Source organism: Lepisma saccharinum, chromosome 6 (genome assembly GCF_977018435.1).
Source record: "Lepisma saccharinum chromosome 6, izLepSacc3.1, whole genome shotgun sequence".
Classification (NCBI taxonomy): Eukaryota; Metazoa; Arthropoda; class Insecta; order Zygentoma; family Lepismatidae; genus Lepisma; species Lepisma saccharinum.
In genome coordinates this window covers 55,716,770-55,738,377 of record NC_139234.1, presented here as the reverse complement: position 1 = coordinate 55,738,377, position 21,608 = coordinate 55,716,770, and the positions used below count along the sequence as shown (strand labels likewise).

General features: G+C 38.9%; 1 protein-coding gene across 4 annotated transcripts in view; it reads left to right on the top strand.

Annotated features, from left to right (window-relative positions):
• Positions 1 to 21,608, top strand: part of LOC145988779 (uncharacterized) — a 361,818-nt gene that overhangs the window by 56,097 nt on the left and 284,113 nt on the right. For all 4 annotated transcript variants that reach the window (XM_083123957.1, XM_083123960.1, XM_083123958.1 and 1 more), the window contains exon 2: positions 17,461 to 17,645. In XM_083123957.1, the coding sequence (XP_082980083.1) occupies positions 17,461 to 17,645 (185 nt within the window). The remainder of the gene's footprint in view (positions 1 to 17,460; positions 17,646 to 21,608) is intronic.

The window sequence follows — 21,608 nt, the reverse complement described above, 5'->3', positions numbered from 1 at the left end:
TGCTTAAATGAAATAAGATAGTATGAAGAAGGACCGGCTTCCCTGAATAGAAGAAAACACTACATTACATCCCTCAGAAGAGAACCTGACATACCAGAATTGGATGACTGAAACCAATATATATATATTTCCAGTATCCAGATGCTGTCTACCAGTTGAGGACTGCGAGTAGAAGATTGAAGACAGAAGAGGAGGCTTGAGAACTCCCTATTCTTCAGGGCTGTCTCTTCAATATAACTCTTATGAATATCTACTTGTCTTCTGATCTAAGGATTCCTCATCAAGTGCCATTATTATTCTCTTATTTATGGGATCTAAGGGTTCCTCGAATATCTTATTCTATATTCTCATTCTTATATTGTATTCTTATATATTCATTATTTTATTTCTATGTTATATGTATCTTTATATTTCATATCTTGCTTATTGTTTGGAGCTACTCAATTTCACAATATTAATTTTTCAAAAACGTCTTGGTTTAAATCTTAGGTACCAAGACTCAGAGCACTTGCCTCTTCTCTCTTACGTACCTTCTGTCATTAGATGTTTATATCGTAGAGCCGACGCTGATGGAATGCGTGCAAACTAAGCTCCGCATTTACTTATATACTTTTCCAATCGATGCTCACTTGTTAAGCATTACGTAATTTGCACAGCGCGACTTGCGACATTTCCAAAACTAAAGACTCATCAATGTCTATATTCACAATCTCAATATCAAAGTTTAACTAATTTCCACGTTGCAGCAAAACCAAATAAAATTGTATAAGGGGAACGATTCATCTCTGTTAATAAAGACTAAACTCGAATCATTCCCCGTTGCAACTTGAACCTTATTGAATACATTAAACTTAAAAGAACAGATTCGATCTTCCCATTGTTGCTAAACGAAAAGTATGTCAATCTAAATCATAAACATTTTTCTGCCGTGAAAGAACACAGATTTACATATCCAATATTAAGGATTCGGTCAGAAAATTAACATATAGATTATTACATTAGGCTGCGTTTACACTTTTGTTACAATAAAGGAAATATTAGTGGATTATATATAAGTCTAGTAATAATCTTTCTATTTATCAAAAATTATGAAATATAGAAGATTACAAATACGGAATATTAACAATCAAGTAATAAGAACCAACTAATATAAAATAATCAAGAATAATTAACGGCACATGGATATGAGCCGTGAGGTTCATATATATATATATATATATATATATATATATATATATATATATATATATATACACACACACACACACACACACACACACACACGAGAGTCCATAAAATGTTGGAGCATGGAAAATTAAAATTCCATTTTAGGAAAGCACACTGGTATTTCCTGTTTTTTCATCGAAAGTTTACATAAATACTTTTCTTTATTTTTTAGAATTTATGGTTATTTTTAAAACAGATAATTCCAAAACCTATAAAGCTCTAGACTTGGTTTTGGGCTCATTTCGAATGTGATGGAACGGAAAATCAGAAGTTTGTAATTTGAAAGTAGCGAACAAACATGCATCTATTCATTTTAATGCAGGGTGCGATTTGAAGGGGTTATACAAGGAATCCTCCAATCATCAAATCTCTGGTTATTTATCACATATCTCAACCCAGGATGATATTTAACCCCATTGTTAACTATATCGTACGTATATGGTGTTTCAGTTTAGTTAATTTAAGTTTACCACATCATAGCTACTTACAGAAATTTTGTTATGCAATTTATGACGACTGTTTACAGTGGCTCCAATTTTGGGCCAGTGGGGTCCGAGCCCACCCACTTATTGATTTCTTGTGAACTTACAATTCAAGTGTTTGAGCCTACCCAATGTTTTTTAAAAGTTTGCATCCCTGGCTGTCTCTCTTTAATATGCCATGTGTTCGGTATTTTTTCAGGCTTCTGGTGTTTCACAAGTACGTTTGTATGAATACTAAAACTGGGCTGTGTTTTTGACGCATGCTGGGTCGCTTCGTCCCTTAATCCTGTTCGAGCGCTACTTGAGATCTAGTGTTTTGTTGTGTCTTAAAAAAATAATAAGTCGAGATGATCCCTGATCGACTCGTGGGAGGTTCAAGTTTGAAGGATTGATAAGACATTTGACAAAGTAGTTTTTTATTATGGAATTTGTTATATTTAAGACTCTCTAGAAGTATTGAAAGTACTATCATTGTATATATATAAAGAAACCGAAATATTTCAGTTTTTAGAGCAAAGCAGAAATTGACATGGTTAGTTGGCTACTTTTGAAACACTGAAAACGATTGATTCATCTTGTAGGAGGACGGTAGTTCAGGAGTTAGAGAAAAAAACATACGTTCGAAAGTATTTTTTTCAATATAAAGACTTACGTTTCTTTTTGCATGTAGTCCTAATGAAATGCATACATGTGGCATTTAGATGATGAAGAACGTGCGTTTTATGGTGGCAGTGACGTGCGGTGACGTCGACACTTGGGGTAGCAATGAGTGGCGTGCCCAACGGGTCATAATCCCCCCCCCCTTTAAGGGCCCAGTATTCCTAAAAGAAAAACGTCAAATACAGGAAAAATTGCAAAGTTAGGAATGACTACAAAAAATTGTACACATACCTTCCACCCACTTTCGAAAATCAAAAACGATTTGATTTGACTACTGAGCCAGAGATGCCGGGTTTGAATCTCGGCTTGGCAATGGGTGATCTTTGTGTGTCCCTTTCCCTTCATCAATTTTATCATATCGTCTTCGCGATTAGCCAGATATGGCGGAAAGCGAAGTAAAATAAACCAAATCAAACAATCAATCAATGAATGATTTGATTTGATTCGCTTTTTTATACATTTGGTTAATCGCGAAGATGAGACGACAAAATTAATGAAGGGACAAACACAAAGAACACCCATGTCCAGGTAGGGGCTCGAACCAGGAACTCCTGGTGTTGTAGCGCGCTGTGGTAACCACTCCCCCACGGATGGTTGATTTGACGTTTTAAGTTCACTTTATACACAGAAAGGCTAATCGGGACTAGACCTATAGTTTAATGTGGGATCCGAACCACTATATGCCTCCATCGGGTACAGATCCGGGACCACTTCCACTTCCCCACGGAGGTCGGCCGACAACAAACATGTGAGGAAGGCGCTAACCATTCGGATACGTGGGTATCGGTAAAGCAAGCTGAATTTTTCCTGAGTAGTAATTTTCAATTGAATTTTTCAAATACCATCTTTATATATGATTAACGTTTTTTTCAAAAAATTTGTATTGCTTGATTTCCATAATTTCCCTATCTCGCGATCTCGTTACTGAAGGATCCGGGCTTGAGCCCTGGCCTTTGCATGAGTGTTTATTTGCAGCCACTCTTCACCCATCTAATTTAATCAACGATCATCGTCATGGCAGAAATTAGGTAAAGCGATGGAAGAGAGAAGAAAATACAAATAATTTCCTCCCAGTGCATCTGCAGGGCACTGTGAAATCAGGAGCCTAGAATTCCCTCTTTGATTGTCCCTCACGACTTTCCAAGCTCTTAGCTACTTATTCCGATTAAATCTATACAGCTAGAAAAAGCGATGGGTAACAAAACACAACTTTAAACAAACCATTTTTCTACTTTCTTCAATGATATTCATTTGGCTTTTTGAGTTCTGGGATACATTTTTCATTTCTAATTTTCTCATTCACTGCAGGCAGAGTACAACACATAAGAACAAGAATGCACGCTCGTCACGAATCCCGGCCTGAATTGTTCTTTGCGAGGTCCCTTCATCAGTTTTATTATATCGTCACTCATCCTCATTTGCGCAATAACCAAATGTGGCAGAAAAGCGAATTAAAATAACCAAACCAACAACAAGAATTAGAACGCGCGTTCACTTGCCCAAATAAATACACCCGTATTTATGATTGTTTAGCGTATCCATTTGCAGAAAAATTTCCCCATAGTTCTTTAGATTAGAGGATTTACAAAGGAAGCGAAGGGAATCCAATCCCCTATCTGTCCTATAGGAGATAAACTGGAGGACCTGAAAGCACGGGCTTCCAACCGTGGGAGCGGGGGCGAGAGGGCAAGGGAGATAGAGGCAGAAATCTTCCTTTTCCCTTCGAAAAAACTTGGAACTGTGAGGCGGAGAAAGAGCGAGCTAGGCCGCTGAACGCACCGAGGGACGAGAAGCGCTTGAAAAAAAGTGTTGCATATGAACTGTGGCTTCAACAAAACAATAAATATTGTGATTTGAAAATAATTTGAGATTTGAGATTGATTGATCTATCTCTGCTAGACTAGCTACTCCTCAGTGCACGTCACTGTATGGTGGCATGTCAGGTGAACTTTAATGTAAGCGAAAGCATGTGTGCGTCACTAGTTAGAGATTTTCACATCTACAAAGAAAATCCAAGACACTTTCCACCTCACTCAAGGATTATATGAATTCAATTGAAATTTTACCAATACCTACAGCTGAATGTAAACGAGGGTTCATTGTCATGAATCTAATCTACACCGAACAGAGTGAGATTGCTTGGATCATGGAATGCATTGCCGTAAATCAATTTCAGTGATACCCCGTTGTTGGTGTTTTATTTTCATGTGATATGAGCTTTTAATTACCATTTTAAACTTTTGTTTCAAAAGTTATTCAAACACAAAAATGGTTATTGGGGGTAATTTTTTTTTTCCCGAGTTCATTACTGCCTTCATTTGTTTTTTTTTTTATTTTCTAAAAATTTCGGGAAGGGCTGTAGCCCCTGCGTACGCCAGTGCTTCTGCGTCGTATCACGATATTATGGAACGGTCTCGTTATGCTCAAAGAATGCCATCATCTTTGTTCGTTTGCAACTCCGAAGGGATTTGCTTCTCCATTCGTATCTTCATTTGCCGCGAAGCGTCCACAATGGAACGTGGATTATTTCGCTAACCTTTTTCTCCTTCCCAAGTAAATGCAGCCTTATCGTCCGATGTAACTGTGTTGCAAGACATTCGTGCGTGAGAGGTACGCATGTTATCAACGTAGAGGGTCGTTAGGCTGTCTTCGTTGAAAGTCGGTGGAAGGAATGTCTGGAGACGTGAGTTCTCTTCGCATAGAGCGATCAATCGACAAGGTAAATCACCAGGACAAAAATCGAAAACCCTTGAAAAAGGCGATTTTTCGCCCAATTGGAGAAGGTCGAATATTTATTTCAAGCTCGAAATAAGACAAAAGTAATTTATTATTAATATTATTGTTATATTAATCACCACCAATGATAATTCAATAATTCATATTCTCGCAAAATCTAGTACATGCATTTCCTGGTTAGCATGGCAATACGTATGTGTGTGAAAGAGAGGAATGAAGAGAGAGAAAGTAAAATAAACTTGAGAAAATAATTGGCTTCCACATCGATGTTATTTGAAATTTTCTTTCAAACTGAATCAACTGTGATCAGTGATTACTTCACTAAACTAAAAATATCACTTTCGAAATTTCTTAAGAAAATTGCAACATTATCTCTCGGTTTTTGTATATTAGCTCAGCCCTTCGTTCAAAACTGTTACACCGAAAATGCTTTAGCATTATTATTAGCGCTTTAGTCCACCGAATACTACTAAGAACTAAATATATCCATCCGAATCCTGGATTGAAAGAATGATTTACGAAATAATGGACAACACACAACAAAGTCCCATAGAGGATTATACTGGCCATGGGTCCAGACGCCACAGCCTCGTTAGTCTGCAAAATGCAATCCAGGGGGTACTGCGTGGAAGGGTCACTCCTTGATACGATAACCGAATATTAAATCACGAATCCACGTTCGGAGAACCGAATCTCGAATCCTCCTCAACGGTTGAAGATTCGGACCCTCCTTGCTTCCTCTATGACCGCTGGAAGTGGAATACAATGTTGGTTCACATTTGTCAGTACAGCGCGTGATGCTTGGCGAAGCTTGTTCAGAATCGAGGAAATATTGAATTGTGAAACGTTGACGTATAAAGCGAAAAAGCGGATCTAGTGTGAACGCAAAGATATGTAGGCCGGTGGGGGGGGAGTTGGAAGTATGAGTAGAGTAGAGATTGTCAGCAGAAACCAACAGAGGTGTCAGGGTTGATAGTTTAGAGGTGCTGATAGGGTGTGAAATGAAATTTTGGGGGGTGCGATGTTGAATATAGGAATCGATTTTTAGTAGGCTTCTACGAAAATTTGCCAATGGAACTGAAACTTAATCTTGACGCGTTTACAACAAAAACCACATGTTTTGTAATTTGAAACGAAGAAAACTAGTTAAAGAAAGATCCCTGACCTATATTGTGACTTACACAAGAAGAAACAATTCTTAACATCTTTGTGGAGACTGTCCATAATGCGGGAAGATAAATGCGGCTTCTCTGTCAGATTAGGATCAATGACTAGCCTCTTGCATAGAATAATAGCGATTTCACTTCAATATCTAACATTCTACACTCAATTTGACGACGTGCTTTTAATAAGTCTGTACGTAGTTTGACACTGTAAATATGTTTTGAAAAGGGTTGCGGAAGCGGTATGAAAGAAAATTATGGGATGCGCAAGCACCCCTTCTTCATAGACGTCCGGAAGAGGGGGCAAGGGGTGGCCCTTGGAAAATGTATGTCCACTTAAAAATTATACATTTCACACATAATTTCATTTCAGTCACAGTAATTTATGTTAATTATTATAAATAAAAGGTAAAAAAGTGTTCCCCTGTGCATAGCACCACGCCATGAAGGCGTATAGGGGGTGTGGGGGTAACGCCCCACACTTTCTTGATCCGGTCGTGAGTGGGGGTGATGTGATCAGCATCACGCCCCTGACCGCCTTTACCCCCCAGGGTTTCCCCCAGGTACCCATGTTATTCGACGCTGGGTGGGCGCCGGGGCCGCTTTCACCGTTAGAAAAGTTCCCGGATTTGAACCGGCCGGGGATCGAACCCGGGACCTTGAGCATGGTAGTCAGACGCGTTACCGACTGAGCCACCATTATAAATTCGTTGAAGAAACATGATAATTTCACACTGAAATAGTGTTTTTTGAGGGGGTATTTCTACCTAGGTATTATGGAGAAAAATATGACTCCTTTGCCCCCCCCCCGGGAACAAAATTACCTTGCTTGCCCCTCCCTGGAAAAAAAATCCTGTGGACGTCCATGTATACTTATTTGCATTATGAAAAGATGAAGTTGTTCGTACTCGTATCTCACGTTAGAACGGCTGATATTCGAGATGGCTCATGTATTAATCATATTTACTTGAATATATAAAGTTCTAGTAGGTGAAACATGTCGTCGGACGTTGCCGTTCTTACTTATATAAGCAGGAAGTAGTAGGAAACTATTTTGCTACTAATGGTGGTAGATATCGTCATTTAAGCCTATAGACTAACTGATTTGGAGACACTCCTCGGATTGCCAAGGTTGCATTATGTGGAGTTGCAGTACGTGAGGCATTGTCGTCAAACAAATCACTTCAGCGAACTGAAATCGGGGAACAAATATAAACAGTGTTAAACTGCATGGCGTATTTTGAGATGCATATTTGTCTTGCATTTTTTCCAAATATCCTCTGAGAACCACATACAAATGATAATAAAATGTGACAGAGGAGGCTTGCTGTTGGTTTTAAGCCTCTGGAAATAGGCCAGGGGTGTAAAAGGTGACCTTTTGTGAAGATACCCAGATGCCAACCTCTCTTCCACGTAGTATACTCTGGACTGCATTTTCCAGACTAGCGTTACTCTGGCGTCTGAACTTACAGACAGTAAAAAATCCTCCGTGGGGCTTGTGTCCATTGTATATGTTCATCCATGTCATCTTATCACCACTAATTCTCATCTTCGCGATTAGCCAAAAGTGGCAGAAAGGCGAAATAGAATAAATCGATCAGTCGAAATAGGCCTATACACTTGCTCAATAATCAACGTTCTTTTTTTTTTAGTCTCCATTTGCGCCGAAGCAAGCAATCCCACGCAATGTAGTCTTCTAGAATCTCTCACCAGATGTCATCACAAATTGTATAGCACTCCCATCCCCCAATATCTCAAAGGTAACGACGCTTAAGCTGTCATGAACCCATTCTTTCGCACGCATTACCTTTTCTTTCGCCTGAGAGTTCCATAAAGCGAAAGCGAACCACTTGAAAAAAACGTTTATAGCGATTCCATTACCGTTTGCATGTAAAGAATTCTCCAGTTGGCAGTTTTCTTTCCGGAGGGAACTAATTAGCTAATAGACTGGAGCCCTCTGGAGGGATATTTGGGAAGCGTAATTTGCTGTGTGCCCTCACTAGCCAGTTGAAACGGACTAGCTACATTGCAATTATCCCAGTTAGGTACTCGCCTAGAAGATGACGCTGGTGTTCTGTTCTTTATTTCTGGAAAGATTATATGTACAGCTCGGAAGTTTGGCAAAATACCTTTTTTCCCTGCTGCATTTATTGATAATTTTTTTCTTCATTTAAATTTTTAAAGTTGTTGCTAATGTTTTAGAAGTTTTTCATCTTGCCTAATTTGTACCCTACTGCCTATTTTTAATTTTAATGCTTCTTTATCATTTTCAATTACATTTTAGATTTTTTAAATGTATACAGTATAACTTACTTTTCGTTCAAAATCTTTATTAGCACATTATGGTGTCGCCAGAGACAATTACAGAGCTTGAAAAAAGGGGTGAAAGTCTTCGAGGAATCGGTGTAGCAGCTGATTGAAGTTAGCTGTTTTAGAAAGGTGCAAACGTGTAATTAGAAACGAATTAGAAAAATTGAAAATCATTTGTGATATTGTTAAAGGTGGAAATTCTCTTCTTGACGATATGAATCAGGTTACATAGCCTGTTTCATGTATGGTCCAGTTACTTCTGTCGAGGTAGAGAGATCATTTTCTGTTATGAAAAAGCATTCTTTCAAACAGGTGGCTCTATGAATGTCGAAAACTTTTTTAAAAAATCATTGGTGGTTATGTGCAAGGCAACAAAGGACAGTAAAAATGTTTTTTCCATGTAGATTTTAACTTCTTGAATAATTATAGATATAAGTAACTTGAAATTTGCTATTTTTTTCGGTCTATGGTGCCTATTTTTTTGCTTTTGGTGCCTAATTTTTTGCTTTTGGTGCCTATTTTCCACATTATACGAGGGTGGTTCAGCATGCTCCGCCCCTGACATAGAAGGAACCCTCGTAGGAAAACCAAATCACTGTCACTTTTCAACATAGTCTCCTGCAACATTAACACACTTTTCCAATCGGCCTTCCAGTGCTTCAATCCCAGCAGAAAAAAAAAATCGTGTGGTTGGTCCTGCAACCAAGCATTCACAACATCCATAACCTCGGAATCACTGGCAAAATGTTTTCCATGAAGGTGTTTCTTCATGTTCGGGAACAGGTGGAAGTCACTGGGGGCCAGATCTGGAGAATAAGGGGCATGAGGGACAATTTCGAACCCTGCTGCATGAATTGCAGCCACCGCAACTTGGGAGGTGAGGGTGGGAGCATTGTCACAATGGAACAACACACCACGGGCCAACATTCCGCGGCGTTTCTCCTTGATGGCAGTACGTAATTCTTCAATTAGGGTTGCAAAATAAACACCTGTGATTGTCTTTCCCTGTTGGAGATAACACTGGGGAACAAAAAAAAGATTTTATTTTGCGGCATAAAGTTTAATAACAGTTTCAGCACACAAAACAGCTGTGATTGCCAATTGTATGATTGGTTCAGTTGAATTGACTCCAGTTATAAAAATAAACACCATGGAAAATATAGGAGGTAAAATTACTCTACGCTTTTCTCGGTAATATCAAAATTTGATAATGGGCTGAAATTCCCATAATAAACATATTTATTTATTTGTAAATTGTTGCTAGGCAACTTATGAAGCATTGCTAGGCAATATATCGGACACTCAACAAACCTTAAGGAAGAATACTAAAACATAAAAATGGTTTTAGAAAAAAATTGAATATGCTGAACATAAGTGGCTCGTGTGTGTGCATTTGAAGATGGTGATTTTTTTACTAGGACAACAAAGTGGGTACACAAAGTATCCCTGTTTCCTATGTTTATGGGATAGTCGTGCTAGAGAAAAGCATTGGACGATAAAAGTTTGGCCCCCAAGGGAAAATATTAGTGGGAAAAGCTAATATCATTCATGAACCGCTGATAGATAGGGACAAAATCATCCTTCCGCCACTGCATATTAAACTTGGGTTGATAAAACAGTTTGTCAAGGCCTTAGATACAAGTGGTGATTGTTTCAAATATATATGCCACACTTTTCCAGGACTAAGTATTGAAAAATTGAAGGCAGGAATCTTTGACGGACCACCACAAATTCGTACACTCATGAATGATGCCAATTTTACAACTTACATGTCTTACATCGAATCTGAGGCCTGACTGAGCTTTGTGTCCGTCGTCAAAAACTTTTTGGGGAATCGCAGAGCAGAAGTGTACCCCGATATAGTTGGAAATATGTTGAAAAATTTTTAGAAATTGGGAGCTAATATGAGTGTGAAGATACATTTTCTACATAGCCACATTGACAGATTCCCTGAGAACCTTGGTGATTTTAGTGAAGAACAGGGGGGAAAGGTTCCATCAGGATATAAGGATAATGGAAGAAAGGTACCAGGGACGGTGGGATCGCCACGTGATGGCCGACTACTGTTGGAGCTTACAGAGGGATTGTCCTCAAAAGCAATACAGCAGGAAATCGTATAGAAAACGTTTCACATAGTTTGTTACTTCATTGTGTACATATTTTCTTAATTATTTTGATCATAGGCCTATATAAATGTATTTTTATAATAATGATTGTAATCACAAAAATAAATATTAAATGGTTGTTGGAAGTTCATTTATATATATGTCTTATGTTTCCGCCATTTTGGTTTAGTTGCATTTATTTCATAAATTAGAGCCAATTCAGGAAATATATTATTATATCATTATTCAGCAGCATGAAATTGCCCTAAATTAGCTCTCAAACACTGTGCCGCAATTTCACTGTTCCCCAGTGTAATCTATCAAAAGAATTCCTTCTGCATCCCAGAACACAGATGCCATTACTTTGCCCTTTGATGGTTGAACCTTGAATTTGTTTGGGGGTGGAGAATGGGGGTGTTTCCATTGAATGCTTTGGCGTTTACTTTCGGGATCGAAGTGGTGAAGCCACGTTTCATCCATTGTAACAAATCTCTTCAGAAACTTTGGCTTGTCAACCTTTATCGTCCGTAACAGGTTCTGACTTGTCACACAACGTGTCCTCTTTTGGTCGACCGTCAGCATTCTCGGGACCCAACGTGCAGAGATCTTTTTCATTAACAAATGATTATGAATAATTGAATGCACACTGCCCGTTGAGATGCCACATGTGTCTGCTATATAGCAGACAGTCACTCGCCGGTCTGCCAAAATCATAAAATGCACTTTTGTAATAATTTCTGGCGTTGTCACCGTTGCAGATGAGCCACCACCATGCTCATCTTTACAGGTCTGCCGACCACATTTAAATTCACGGCACCATCTCTTCACCAGGTCATATGAGGGGCTAGAGTCTCCAAGAGTTCCCACCATATCTGCATGGATGTCTTTCGGTGTTAGATTTTTCTTGAGTAAATATTTTATCACTGCTCGGACCTCAGATTTTTCCATTGTTTCACATGTGGCTACACTTCTTACTGATCATCAACCTGTAACAAAAAGATAAATTGTTGTAAATTCTTGAAACTTTGTGGATATTAGACTAAAGAATGAACAATGTTACATATAAAATTACAGGTCTCTACTATCACTGGGAATGGGTCAGGGGCCCAGTGAACCACCCTCGTAAATGCCCTTTTGCATGCGTATTTTTTAACCAAATAAATGCCTGAACTTCCGGACTCTAATTATATGGATCTGTTGGCTGAGTACTGTTACGTGTCGCCCTTCAGCTTTGGGTAAATAAATGAAAGAAGTGCCAGCATTATTGAACATTTTTTTGTAGTTTGGAAATCATTGGAACTTTCTGCGCGGCATGCTGATACGTGTAATGAAGCCATTTTTCCTTTTTATCTTTCTGTCACTTTGTGTGTTTGTCTCTCGTACTATTTCTTTCTTTCTCTCTCTCTCTCTCTCTCTCTCTCTCTTTTTCTCTGTATTTCTGTATACATCTGTCTCTCTGTGTGTGATCCTTCCTCTACTATAAATGATTCTTAAAATGTTCTCGTATCGCCGACGGCAAATGTAATGGTAAGCTAATTATCCCATCACCATTTTCATTCAGTCTGTGGGCCTTCCCCATGGCGCAGTGGTAGCGTCATTGCCTTGTAATCAAGGGGTCCCGGGTTCGATACCCGGTGGAGGCACAAGTGGTTCGGATCCCACTTTAAACTGTAGGTCCAGTCCCGATTAGCCTTACTGTGCATAAAGTGGACTTAAAACACCAACTCAAACCAAACCAAACTCATTCAGTCTGTTTTCCACGATGTGATGATCATGAATTGAAGTGAAAATATCAAAAGCACAGGACATCTGCTTCTCATCAACAAGATTTCATTCTTTAAAGTAAAACAGGAAGTACAATAGAAAAGCATGAAAATAGCGATGAACAATGTGTCTTTGCCGCTGGCTGTACGGTAGGAGAGTGTGCTAAGACTACTTTGGGTTTGGGCTAGAGCCCACTCACCCTCGCCCCCACGTCAACGCCCCCTGCACAAACGTCACTTTCTTTTCACACTGAACACATATTTGTTGGTCTATGTGTTACACGTCTACTAAAATCACGCATGCGCAATATGAGAATATTAGATATCAGCTGTTTGATATAAGTTGGAAAATCCACTTTTACCATAGAACTTTGCCTGAAAACTGTTGTCCGAAACTCATCTTTATTGATAAGGCAATAACAAGGCCTTATCGCCTTTAAACTTTCAGCCTTAGCTAAATAAAGAGCATCCCTCAGCGCTTGAAGCCTGGAAGCTGCAGAATCGGAAACTTTGTTAAAGTTTAATGTACCCCTGCGGCTTCGCTATGGCGTTCACATTATGAGTCCTTGCCTTAGAGTGCGTCCTAAATCATTTATGCAGCCCCAAAGCATAATGAATGAGAAAATGGCTTAGGCGAGAATAAGTAAAAGATGCAAGCTGCTGAATATTATTTTGGAGAAGCTTAATTTCAAGCAGATCCTAAGAGGGTGCATCGACTTTTAAATTCTTGCAAAAAAGATTTAAGGTTGGAATTTACATTTATATTTCGTACCCCTGCGCTGTTTATATAGTCTTCGCTGTTTCACCAACTGTTCTTGAGACGGGGGCATGCAATGGTGTGCCCGTGAGGGGGGGGAGGGTCATATCTTAATTTTTTTTAAGTGTCAGCTGCAACTTTGACATATTTTCCTGCGTGTTATTTTTGTTTGAAAGAGCTGGTATTTCGTAACGCATACTACAGTGTAGCGAACGACGCACGGACTCGTAACATTATTTATGTATGCTTTTGGATTCCTGCAAATGCATGTTTGCATTGTCCTTTATTTGCTAAACGCGGATATTCATTATTTATTTGTATTTTCTGTTTTAATTGTATCCTAATTTTGAATACTGAATGCTATTTTGAAATGACATTTTGCATTTGCAAATTGATCCAAAGTGATTTAAATGGATATGGAGCTCTTTGTTTATTCTACAGTTAGCAACTGTGGTTATGTTTGATTTCCTCTTGATAATGATTATACATTACTTTTTTTGTTGAGGTTTTTTGTTTTGTACGCGTGTGAGCGTTTGCTAATTGCATGCATTTTCATCTCGTTTGAAGTTATACAGGCTAATTTGAGTGAGAATATTTCCAATTTTTTTCAATTATATGTACAAATAATGTAAATGTGGATGTTACTTTTTCCTGCATATTCAATTAGAAGTGTTCAGTGTGAAAATTCAACCTTTTAATTTATATTTTTTAATTATTATTATTTAGATGATGCTATAAATTGTCTCATTCACGTTACTCTCTAGCCTTCTTAAATCCGAAGGTTCATGGCTGCAGCAACACAGGCCTTCCATCTGTCCCTATCTAGAGCAAGATCTATATTCTTAAGCATGAAATTCATGTACACCCTATTATGAGCTGTAAGGATGACTCTTGCCCTTTTGAAGGATATAAACGCACATAATTATCATTAATTAGAAAAATCATTAATATATAAAGAGGCTGTATTTATCATTCATTTTCTCAGAAACTAACTTCCCTAGACAATGTTCTTCAGTTGACTTTACAGAATTTTAATTTCTTATTCAACTTTGTTATATCCCAATTTCCTTATTTTATTTTATTTTACTTTACACATTAAAGTCCTTGCCATCTTTCACGCACCACACATAAAACGTCATTTGAATCTACTTTCCATGTGTAAAAAGACATTGCCATCTGTCATCAATTTACAAGATTTTGGCCATTTCTTGCGTAACTGCCAAATTCAATTTGGTAATTAGCAGGTTTTTAAAGAAGCAGTGTGTTCCAAAATTTTCTATGTTAATACATTTTCCTGCTAAAATTCATTACAACCGACAAAATTATTTATGATATAGACGTGTACAGCAGGCCCCTTTCTTTAATTGTTTGTGTAGAAAGAAAGGTCAATATTACAGACGGTTTATAAAAAGTTTTTTTTTTTCCAGAACTGGAATTACCTATCCTAGTTTTTTATATGGTGTTCGAAAATTGATGGATAGTACACATTTTGTAGGAAATATCTTTATCACTGAATTTATAATTAATTTACAGTATTTCAAATATCATGTAATATGTAGGTCTACTTTCAACAAATAACTAACCTAATTTAACTAGGAAGGAATACATTGTAATCTTCATCGTCACAGTCCGCAAAGAAGCAAGAAAGAAATAATCTAACTCAGAACAGAGAAAATTTCCAGAAATGAATGTAATCAAAAACTGAGTATCGGCGCATAAGACGCACCCTGTTTATCAGACCTATTTTTAAAGGGGAAAAGTGCGTCTTATACGCCGGAAAATACGACATTTAGAAAAATGCTGCAGCGACATTATTTCTAGCTGCTATACTTAATTTGGCTTTTTGTAGGCGTCTCGTAATGTAATTTGTTTAAGAAACTGGTAAGAAATATGCATTCAAGGGTTAGGCACGCACGGAGCTGCATCATCAAACAACAATAGCATGCACCGTCAAATTTGCAATTAAGCAGATTACGAAGCATAAGCCCCGGCGAATGCAACTGATGCGTAATAAGCGGATTGTTACTGGCTTCTGGGAAACGGAGAGTGTCACGTGCAGAAACGTCATCACGCTCAATTGGAAAGGCCTCGTCTAGTGTCGATTAGATGCGGGAGCCATGGCTGTAGGAATAGTTCCGAGACGAGACAAGACACGACGAGACTTGGTATGATATTACCTCGTCAATGTGAAATTGATGTCGTCTGAGGCCAGTAGTCAGAATTTTATTTCGGGGGGGGGGGGTTCATCCCTTATCAATCAGCCGCCAGCTAAAGGCTAAGAAGTAGGGGGTAGAAACCCTGAAGATGAATTTCTCAGTATATTACAACTTATTACACAATATGTTTATCCTGCTAAGAAGGTACAATTAATTACCACTACACACTATTTAATTTTGATGTTTGCAAGATATCGGAGGGGGGGGGGGGCTAAGCTCCCCGAGCTCTTTCCTTGGCGACATGCCTGTGTCGTCTCGAAAGGAAAATCTCCATCTCGAAAACTTTACTTTTGTGCGCATTAAACGTTACATACAACCAAGCAGTAACATGTTTGAAAAAAATTCAGTGGGAGGAAATTCTAGCAAGTACCTTTGAAGCACGAGGATAGTATATAGCCTAAATATGCACATATATTATTCCCCACAAGAATAAAAAAAAATGCAAGCAGAGGGGGATGCAGAAACCAGAGGGGGTAATTTCCTCATATCCCCATTTGATTTTCGTTATTTAGCGTCGCTTAATACCTCTTTTGGCTAAACTTGACGATGAAGTTAAGTGATGATATGATTAAATCGATGAAGGGACACTCACAATGAACACTCATGACCCATCCGGGATTCGAACCCGGGACCAGTGGCGTCGTAACGCGCTGTGCTCACCACTCCGCTCTGAAGTTGGCGTATCCCCGCTTTCGAATACTACCCTCCATATAACCCACTTGGAAATAATAATGCAGCCGTAAGTTGAATAAGTTGTTTAATAAAGCATATTTGATTTAGTCAATATTTTCACACAGTTTACATTCTTATTCACAAAAATCTCGAAGGAGACGATGTACTATCTAGGCTAGGAGTAATTACGTCCCAGTCCTCTTGATTTGACTGACGTCTTCCTGGTTCTCGATCTCTTCTCATACGAGCTAGTCTAATCTCATTCTCGTGTCGATTTTCAAACAATGACCTCGGGTCTAGGAACCATCTATACTTGGCCGCTTGGATATATTTGCTAGTTAATTTAAGGGCAGGAGGAACAGTTTTTGTCCAGCTAGACGCGAGGATCCTAATCAAACTTCGGATGGCACAGAAAAACAGTGAGCCGGAAAGAGAACAGGTTAAAGATTTGATTGGCCGTAACTTGAAGTTGTTGTGTTTTGTCCTCCATAAGGAATACATGGGATTCTGAAAGTTCTTATTCATCATATTTTTCAAACATCGTATCTACCTTAATAATCAACTTTAAGAAACGCTTCCACTTCCAACGTGTGGAGGAATTCATTCTTTCTTGTACGCCAGTTTTTTTCTTAGTGGCAGTACCTATTCGGATGATATTGAAATGAATGCACAACTGTCACTCTTCGCCTTAAGAGTGGCCTGGAGGTTGGCATCAAAAGAGTTTTCCTGCCCCGGAGCGATACAGAGACACCTAGCGACATATCAGGGAACTAGGAATTCTTCTCGGTTGTGTCCTAAGCCAGAGCACAGGCCGTGGGCGAGGGGACTTCCCTCCCATGGTGGAAAGACTTTCCACCATGCCTTTCCCTGCCTTCACCACCCTCTCCCTTCCGTGGCCGCTGCGAAAGGGCACCACCTGTTTCATTTCATTCTGGTTCCGGCTTCTTTCAAGATTCCTCCACTGGCAAAATATTCAATTCACTGCTGGCTGCCCCTTACGTGGAGTGGCCATGGCAAACAGTCAGGACCTTCACAAATGAGATTTGGATTGAATAAATTTTGTTGATTACAGTGGCTGCTATAATTATGTGGAATTTCTCTTAGTGCGGTTGAGATTATAAATTGAGAGTAAAGAAGGAGGTAGAGATTATCAGTTGAAAGTAACGACGAATCAAGTAAGAATAACTAATTGAAAGTACGCTGGGGCTGTGTAGTCTTTCTAATGGGCCATTAAAAAAAAAAAAGAAGCAAATATGAAGAAATTCTTTATAAAGCATCTCAATAAAACCTTTGAATCCATAGTACATGGCTCGTATGCATCCAATCCACAAACTTCCAGAAAATGTTAGCAAATTTCTCATCTTTCCAGATGGCTGCAGGAGGTGGTCCCGGGCTAGGATCCTCCACTCCCCCAAGCCCGGGGCCAAGGCCCTCGCCGAGCCGCCACCTGTCGGAGCCTGACATCCCGCAGCTCTCGGAGGAGGAGAGGAGGGCCATTTTGGAAGTTCTCCACAGGGACGAGTTCCTGCGACGACAAGACCATCTGCAAATTATGTAAGTAGAGTCGTCTTTATTTGTGCAACATCTCTGATTGTGTCTGAACGTGCAACCTCAGTCACAGTCAGGGTCTACTGTTTGACGTTGCACTGTACTCTTCTCCCACTCGACGTTTTCCAGGCTTCTGCGCAAGTCGTTGCGCATCTTCAATGTGACGTTGCACAAAAGTCTTCTCCAACTCGAGAAGTAACAAAGTAACAACATAGAAATGTGGTTATGTAAGTTAATTTCCTGTTGAAGTCCTCAATATTGAAAGAACGTAGGCCATCTTAAAATGTGTTCCTGACATAAACAATATACTCGCATTTAAAATGCTGTTTGCATGTATTTCTTTTCCGGCATTCCATAAAAATAGATTATGTAAATGTAAATTCTGTCTCTAAACAGTAAATATTTAACATTTTGAGGAAAATTGTAGACGTGTGAGACAGATCACTAACGCGCTAAATTACGCTCGAAAGAACAGTGGAAGAAAGCGATATTAATCGCAAACGCACAGAGAATTTCCCTATTCTTTATGCTGGCACAATAGGTAATAGGTATCGTAATATGTCGTGCGTTTATATTAAATAACGTGAATTCTGTATGACACGGCACTTCGTGTTGTTGAGATGGCGTGCCTCCTCCAGCCATTCAGTGACCTAACACGCAAGTATCGTTGTGTGAAACGGAAATTCTGTATCTGTATTTTTTTTCCAAATAAGATTTTTTTTTTTTGTTTGTGCCCGAGCTAGTATCTGGAAACAAATTGCTCCCAGGGGGGCCCATCAGAAGAGCAACAAACCACAAGAGCTTCAGCCAATAAACTATATTTTTTTTGCAGCCGGCCTCTGTGACGGAGCGTAACCAGTTATTTATTTATTTATTTATTTATTTCGTCTTCTTTTACATGGCGAAGTTAAGGCTGTGGAGCCTTTTCTTCCACTTGAAGCCAGTAGTGCTCCCTTGCCTGACCCATCATACATCTCAACACATCGTCAACAATCCTCATCGTCGTGATTAGGAATTTTGAAAACAAAGACTCGAAAAAGAGAAAAGGAAGTGTTCTTTGTACTTACCAGAATTTGGAAAGGAAAATAAAATTCCACATTCTGTTGAATCAAGCTCTTGATGGGAGACAATCTACATGAAATTGTTTTTAGGTTGAAATTTGTCCATTTATTTTGAACAATGATGAATTAAACTTTATTCTCTTGAATGAATAACAAGTGCAGTTTAACACTTGAAACTTGACTGTAACATTAACCTGGTTTCGATTTATATAATTACCACATTGGAAACGACGTGATAGAACTTGTGAAGTACATCAAAAATATAGATATAATATTTGATAGACGTTTGAAATTTGATGAATATTTACATCACATTACATCGCAAGCTGGGACACAGCTTATATTCATTGTTAAGAAATGGAGCAGACCAAGTAATTTTAAATGTTCTGCGTTGATGTTCTCCGTTTATATCAGACTTATTTTAGAGTATAACGCCTATCTACAGTTGATTGAAAAGGTATAATATGGATTTATTATAGTGGAACCACAAGGAAAAAAAAACCCTGCGCAGACCTGCGACTATTGTGCACCGTACGCCCGCTAGGAATGGAGGGGCAGAGTAGAAGCATGCTTCCCTTATGGCCCGAGCTGAACGGAGTAAGGGAGAGATGCGCGGAGACTTTTCGTCGAAGGTTCTTTTCCTTGTGGTCGATACATATCTATATTATGAATTTCGACTCTTTCAAGTATTACTTTGGATATGATAATATATTGAAAATATTCAATGTGGAAAAGTTGAGAATAAAAAAGAGAAAAATGAAGACCGTTTTTTAAGGCAAATTCCGTGTACTTAATCTATTGAGAATTGTGAGTTTTAGAACAAATCCAGACCGGTGCTTCCAGAAACAAAACAATAAATAACACGCATTTAAAGTTCTTCATAATGATCTTCAATAAGTATTATGTCAAGCAGTGTCACAATTTTAATGCATTATTGTTTTAAGTTAGTTTTCATGTATTTTTAAATTTACGATTTGTATATCACGCACATCTATTTTATTTCATAAAGTCAGTGATACTTCTTCATTGTAATAATTCAATTGCCTCTCAATGGGATCATTGCAACCCAGAAGTGTCCGTGATTGTAAAAACTGCAGCAAGCTGTTTTCGGCAGCCTAAAGTTTTGTATAAATAAATAAATATTACAACACCACAGTATAGTCGCGAAATTTATTTTAAACTTTCTCCGAAATTGTGAGGGAATTTATTTTGCAAAAATAAGTAGACATCCTGCGTTCGTAATAATTTACAATTGATTGTTGGCAGAAGCTGTTTCAAATCCACATGGCGTGGTTTAACCGTTCGGGCCGGCCTCAGTGGCGGAGTGGTTATCACAGCACACTACCACGCCTGGGGTTTTAATCCCGGCCTGGGCATGGATGATCTTTGTGAGTGTCCCTTCATCAATTTCATCATATCATTACTCATCCTCATCTTCGCGATTAACAAAAGTGGCAGAAAAGCGAAGTAAAATAAACCAAATCAATCAATCAAGCATAAGTGCGGGACGCATATCGTACAATAGACTCTATAGCGTATGCCATGGGCTGAAATCACGAAGTGAGCTCTTGCGAAGGTACACAAGACAGGTGTTTGTCAAGTACATGCTGAATGTTCCAGTTGTCTGGACGAACTAGAAATATTGGGGAGTAGCAGAGACTGGTAGGTTAGCAACACTGAATAGCAGAGATGAAGGTGCGGCATATTTTTTTGCCCTTCTGTTATAGAACATCGACTCCAGACACACGGCTGGGGACGTTGTCTCAGTAACCAAGATTGCGCTGCGACGTTACTTAGCGCGATAGCTCCAGGGGCATCGTATTGCATTATGGGAAAAGAGGAAAATGGCTCTCCATGATCTTGGCTGGGAACAGGCACGCCACCCACGCCATTCCAGACGATGAAGTGTGTTGGTTATTCCCACGACGATTTCGTGAGGACAGAAAACCTCACGACCTGAGTTTCGTCGGAATGGACCCTCAACCAGCCAAAGAAATGTCTCTCTTTAGGCACCAAGTTTTCAGGGGGCGTTATTTTCCAGTCACTACGCTAAGAGCTGGTCGTACGTACCATGTGGAAATCATTAGAAAATGTTGCGGTAGACATACAAATATATACTATTATATAAAGAATAAATATGTTTATTAATTACTCTTATATTCGTAAATAGATAATAAAATTACTCAATCAATAGTCAAACCAGTACACGTACAACACACACACACACACACATACATATGAAGCCAATAAATGAAGATATGCCTCCCCGATGGCGCAGTGGTAGCGTCGTTGCCTTGTAATCAAGGAGTCCCGGGTTCGATTGCCGGTGGAGACACATACGTGGTTTGGATACCACTTTAAACTGTAGGTCCAGTCCCGATTAGCCTTACTGTGCATAAAGTGGACTTAAAACACCAATTCAACAATAAATTAAGACAACCTGAAATGTTTTATTAAGTATTGGCTTTTATTTGTTCTGTTATTATTTGTATTTGCGTTATTTAGCAGCTTTTCCTGCCACTATTGGCTAATCGCGACGTAAGAGGCATGTAATACGCGCACGCACAAACACGGAGAGAGACAGAGAGAGAGAGAGAGAGAGATCAACAGTATCCTTTTTTCTGTGTGTGTGTAAGTTGACTTGCAGTCAAAACTAATCTTCGTTGTTATAATAAACTATTTTTTAGACAAGATCACGGTGGTGGTGGTGGGCAAAGGAAAACCGCCGCCCCCAATAGGATCTCGCACCCTGCCTATGCCAAGAAGCCTTAAATATTACTAGTCAGATGAACGGAAACATAAATATTTTCAAGAATGTACGATATAGTTAAAATTTATGGTTGGTAACTGACTATACTAGCCTCACAAGGATTGTAATTAGTATTTTTTGCATGTGATTGCTCTTAAA